Genomic DNA, 6,123 nt, shown 5'->3' with positions numbered 1-6,123 from the left:
TCAGCAGACCTAGAAAGAGAAACAAGTGAACAAAAAACGATGCTTACAAACACAAACATGTACAGATATCATGTTAACTTAGTGTAAAGTGGCAAGATTAAGTGATGAAGAGACAGAGGTACGAAATAACATCAGGATCAAAATGCTCCAAATTATGACTGGCATCGAACATTTAGGTTCATTCTCTCCTCCCCCCCCCCCCACAAAAAAAAGGAAAATCTAATCTTTGAATTCAGTTAGATTGATGTCGAAACGCCTAGTTGTAAAATGCTAACCCCAGTAAACCATTTCCCCGGCAGGGATTTTATCCGAGTCTCGTGGCCACTAAGAATCCTTCTTTTTGAGACAAGATGGGTATCAGAAGAAGGTAGTTATTTTGGCAGACATTTTGCTCTTAAGAATTATACCCGTCATGTTTACAAATAAGTTGTGATTGATATAGCTAGACCATTTAAGAAATGGCAACTGATATTATTCTTTGGCTATATGTTACTATGGACGAGTAGCAAAGATACTCACCGCTCCTCCCCAGGGGCACCTGCGAAAAGCAAAAAAAAAAAAAAAAAAAAAAAAAAAAAGAGAGCAAAGCTATTGTCAACTATTCAAGGTTTTAAATCATTTGTCGATTCCAGGGTTTAACCCAGAGTTCTCAAAGATCATGCACAGAAATCCGATGCTAGTGCAAAATAGGTTATGATAAACTAATCTTGAACTACAACGTGCAACAAGTACAATTGACATGCGTCTTTTCTCCAATCCTATCAGTAACCAATGTAATAGAACCTGCGAATTGGAAGAGATGCGTTTGGACGAAATGGTAATCGACCAATTTATACGATTTTACCAACGAGGGTAGGTTACTTTGCTGTACCTTGTATTTTCCGTTCTTGGGCAATAGCAAGAGAAACGAGTCCATCACTAATAGAATTTTTAGGTAAAGGCAATGCATCATTTGTTTCATTATACCCAGAAACATTTGTACAGTATCATTAGAAAAAACTTACCCTCTATAAAAGACGGACAGTGGAGAGTCCATGTCGCTCCTGTGGAGGAAGAAAGCAAAGTTATTCATTACGATTCACATGAATTGAGGTAACGGATTGAGGAAGCCCAGCACTAAACGAGCCTTGCTTAGAGTGCATCTACCCCCATTCATAGAACTGTTGATACAATTACGTGTAAATATTCATAGAACCATTCATAGAACTGTTGATACAAAGAAGTGTATCCTCTACAGATCACGACTTCCAACCAACGTGCGACTAATATCCCCCCCCCCCAAAAAAAAAATGAATGAATAACCTAATGGACCGACTTAGTTTTTGCCGAGTGATAAATGGAGATTCACTCCATGCAATGAGAAAGCCGAGAAATGTATTTCTTGCATCATGCATAATCTCATAGCACCATCATCTAGTCTAAGATCTCCGTTAATACCTTCTGAACCTGTTCAGTACTCCCAATTGACTTACCTTTAACACTGTGCACAGAAACTGCAATTTTAAAAACCTACCAAGCATACAACCCACAAGATTACTTAAACCCAATTCATTAATCGACCACAGCTCAGAGGGCCCATTGATTATAAAAAAAGTTCCTATTTGATCTGGCTTGGAACTTACTGGGTTTGTTGAATTTGGCTGGTATTGCAGATGGCGTTCACGGCCTCCGAGAGGATGGAGGCGTAGCTACCGAGGAACTGATTGAGCTTGGAAGCCACGGCTTGCAGGGTGTCTGACAGACGGGGAAAAAACACAGCTCTTTGTGTACAATCCACTAGACACTGTCAGCAAAGTGCTACAGAAATTGTGCGGCAATTATGAATTGAAAAAGATTTCGGGCAGGAATTGATGGAAATCATTTGCATTGCAATTTGACCCAAATAAGTGACTTGGCGATGACGTGACACTAACATTTTTAACGTTTCCACTCGATTATGTAGGACTTAGTGTATGCACCAAAGGCAAGTGCAATGTAGACAGTACATTCGGTATACCAACTGCCCAAATCCTAATACCCGGTTCAATTAGGGTACATTGGCAAATTAAGTTGTTACAATGCTTCAAAAACTGACTTGAAAAGATTAGACATTCGTTGCAAATTTTTCGATATCTGAAGCCAGTACGGAAACCCCCTTTTTCCCCAATATTTGAAGACACAATTAGGAGAATCGCCAATACTTGACCGTTCAACTTCAAGAATTGATCGGAAACACAGCAATCTAGTTGGGGGAAGCCAAATCCTGGCCTCAAATATGAACTTACCGTTGTCGATGTCCTTTTGGTTGACCTTCTGGATGACGTAGTCGAGCCCGCTGGCCAGACGCATGGCCTGTTGTTGCTTGGCCCGCAGGTCGGTGCTCTTCTGGGCCATGTACTGGAGGGCGATGGTGAACTTGGGGATGGCCTGGCTCTGGCTTTGACAGGTGAACACGTGGCTCAGTTCAACTACAATACAAGGAGATGAAGCAGAAGTGACTCGACTACACTGCCATACATGTTAAAAAGACTGCAGATTTCTCAAAGTCACAATTCTTATTTATCGGAATTTATTGCTTGTTCTTATCTTTCAATATTGTGTGTGTGTGTGTGTGTGTGTGTGTGAAGTCCAGTTTCTTAAAAGGGGGCACAATCACACGGTGTAAATATCACATGCACATGTACAAATGTAAGGGGCACAATGATGCATTGCCTGGTCTGACGTGAAATTTAAAATGAATCGCCAAATTCAATGCTTATCTCGATTTCATTGAAAACGAATGGGAAACGCGTTAAAGAAACCGCTTACCTTGGGGCACGTCAATTTGAGGAAGCTGGATTTGTTGCTGGGATGCGGCATTTTGCAGCTTGTCGATCTGTAATGATAATGATAAACACGCTATAGTCTACAGAATCGTGTGTAACTAGACTGCTACATATGAAAAACGAAAAAGGCCATTTTCAACACGTCTATAAATTATGCGATAAGAACATTAAAGATCTCAGATTAGTTCCAAAAATTTCAAATCCCTTCAAAGCAGATCATAGCTGGGAAGTCGCAACAGTTATGCTAAGAAAAAGAATAAATTCTACTTTTGATATGTTTCGTTGCTTCATGTTGGATCGTCCACCTTGATTAAAAATTTGTGATTCAAGCTTGTAAAAAAAAGAAAAAAAAAACCGGTTTTAAACCAAATTAACCTGACTTGAATAGACGGGTGTCAAATTAATTGGATCTGATGTTAGGTTCTACCAACAATTGCATCGAAGTCTAGTATGATGCAATGTTCCAACTATATGAGGGCGATACTTCAACATACTCGAATTGAATTCAGTTGCAGTCAAAATGTAAGCAGAAACAATTCTCTACAATTACCATGCTTTCAAGAAAAATTTCGCTGTAATTCAGGGATTACAAACTTGTCTCACTAGAAACAGAAACAGAACAAGTTGTAAATGTTATTTGAATACTATCGCCCTCACCTTTGACACCAGTGTAGAGATAGCAACATGGAGAGGGGAGATGGTGTCCACCACAGCCATGTGACCGATGCTCTGCAGCTGCCTGGCTGTCTTGGCGATGTCCACTTGTTGCTGGTCGCTCGGGGCTGCCGAAGCAACGGCGACGAGAAGAAGAACTGCAGCGATGACCTTCATTGTTGAAGTAGGAAGAAGCGTTGTTTCAAAGTGGACGGACAGCGTGACGACACAGCTTCGGCGGGGACCTGGGTTCTCCTAGTGCGCTACTCAAAGAGATCTACGAACTTTGGTCACCTCCACGTTCCTTTATGTGGTAATTACAGAGTGGGCGTGGCGTACGAGTAGGCGGGCCAAACTGAACATTCATGCGAATTGGTGCGGTGGTTCGTCCAATTGCAAAAGACGGCGCTCCCTCACAACAAGTGACCGGTTTCAACCCTGTTAATAATAATTATGCATATTTCTCAGAGTATTCAGATTCCGTGCCATGTTCTTGAAATGCGTAATCATGGTGTGACCCCTGTAGGATGAAAAAGAAGAAGCCATTCCGTGTCGCATCATTAAAGGGACTACAAATATGACAGTACCATTCACATACTGAAAGATCATTTAGCTAAATTCAAGTTCAGTAAAACCCGATAAAAAAAAACAAGCTCGGGACATTTTTTACTGTTCCAAGTCAGAAAAATAGTGCGCTATTTCGAAACATCGGGATGATGTGAAAACGCCTATTGAAAGCTCCCTGACCAGTGTGTTTAGCATAAATAGCTCAAAACAAGCACAATAGGCGTTTTCACATTAGCCCGAAAAAATTCCAAGCTCGAGATATTTTTCAACTTCCCAAGTCAGAAAACAGCGCGCTATTTCGAAACATCGGGCTGATGTGAAAACGCCTAATAAAAGCACCGGAAACAGTTTGCTTCAGAAATGTAAGTAATCCTTTCCACAGATTAAATATAGAAATAGCAATTTATTTGCGATTAATTGGCACCCATGGTATACTAAACCCACATTGCACCAATGTTGCTAGATGTTTTCGAATAATCAATCTTCATTTCAACCTTCTGCTAAAAACTGTTTGCATGTAGTGTGAGACATCCGGGGGATAAAAACAAAAAGTGAACGATGTGGTAAGAAAAAAAAAAAGGTGCATTAAACCTTTGTTTTTTTCTGTTCCCCCCCCCCCCCAAAAAAAAAAAAGAAAAAAAAAGAAAAAAAAAAGAAAACGTTAGTCGGTGTATCTACAGAACGAATCCTTCCATTGTATGGTACATTGGTTCTAGTAATCTTTTAGACTTTTCTTTTTCTTTCTTTCCTTCTTTCTTCTTCTTCTTCTCCTCCTTGATGTGACTGTAAGTTGTCAAATGTAGGGTATTTACAACAGCCAATACATGAATAAGAAAGAAAGAATTTAAGAAGTACTATCCCATGGCAGGAACAGAAATGACGCTTGCATATCATATGCGTAACGTCTAAAGCGGGAAGCCATGCATGTTACGCCACTTGTTGCTTCTATACGTATATGCAAAGACTGTAAGCAGCGATCACTCGACTTTAATTCATCCCTCTGCTGTTGTCACTAATTAAAGGGATTCATTCGTCACTTCAAAGCAATCCATAGCTGTATCGTTCAAACGCGGATCTGCATGAAAAGGAAAACCGGACGTTAAACGAATTGTGAAGTACCGAACGTAACCAGTGCTGACGACGAGTTGCAATAATGGCGAGAATAGCATTGTGGTCTGGGGGTGAAGCAGGGAGGGGGGGGGGGGGTATGGGCTAAGACACCTAAAATACGACCTCTGTATAAAGCATTAAGAAATGTATGCGAAACGTTCAAGGTAATCAAGTTGTCAGGCACCGTGGCAGGTATTATCTTTGGTTTCATAAGTAAGTCGATATCAATAATGTTGATAATAATAATAATAATGATAATACTAATAATAACAATAATAATAATAATAATAATGATAATAATGATAATAATCTAATGAAAATAACAATAATAATATATCTAACTGTAAGTAGTCAGTATTGCAATGGTTTTTTTTTATAATTGACTATTAACAGCGAATATACACATTCAACGAATACTTAACTGGGAAATGACAGCAAAATAAAAAATTAAAAAACGACTGTGGCGCTTGTGTTTACAGTTTGAACTGCTTCAAATGGGTCGGAATAATCCGAGGTCCGGTTACGACCTTTAACAAAATGGGTCTTGCAAAGTATCTCTACAGCTACTGAAGTTTGTGGCTATTATATTTTATAGGTGAAAGCAACTAATGCATTTCGATGTTTTTTTTTGGCAGAAATTCTAACGTTGTTATAAGTTTTAGCTTATCCCTTGCTTTAAGATCGGTACGATGCATAAACCCACACACCCAGTTTCCACGCCATAAATTGATTTTTTTTTTTTTTTTTTTATCGGCATCTCTTCGAAGCGTGTGAGCCACGTAACGGCTATACATAAAATGCATACAAGATGCCGAATAGCACGCTCGAAAAGCGTGCCCAATATCATAAAGGCGTGACACGAAAGAGCATTAGGCATTCATCCGTCATGCCTCACCTTTCCCGAGGAATACTCTATTCCACCTGTGCAGGCTTGAAATGACAGTCTGTCGCTGCATATATCAGTCTACTGAACAAAGGGGTTGTCTGG

General features: G+C 39.8%; 1 protein-coding gene across 1 annotated transcript; it reads right to left on the bottom strand.

Moving 5' to 3' along the window:
- LOC139730168 (sperm-activating peptides-like) lies at positions 1-3,653 on the bottom strand. The gene is made up of 7 exons (XM_071641064.1): positions 3,462-3,653; positions 2,788-2,854; positions 2,265-2,447; positions 1,623-1,734; positions 1,005-1,043; positions 520-538; positions 1-9 (listed from the first exon to the last, which is right to left on the bottom strand). The coding sequence occupies exons 1-7, from the start codon at positions 3,633-3,635 to the stop codon at positions 1-3; spliced, it is 603 nt and encodes a 200-aa protein (XP_071497165.1). The 5' UTR covers positions 3,636-3,653.
- Positions 3,654-6,123: the final 2,470 nt, after the last annotated feature.

The sequence above is a fragment of the Diadema antillarum genome, unplaced genomic scaffold (assembly GCF_040938485.1).
Source record: "Diadema antillarum isolate AM-2024a unplaced genomic scaffold, OU_Dant_1.0 seq00000297_RagTag, whole genome shotgun sequence".
Taxonomy (NCBI): domain Eukaryota; kingdom Metazoa; phylum Echinodermata; class Echinoidea; order Diadematoida; family Diadematidae; genus Diadema; species Diadema antillarum.
The sequence above is the reverse complement of the archived record's forward strand: the minus strand, read 5'-3'. Positions and strand labels throughout refer to the sequence as shown.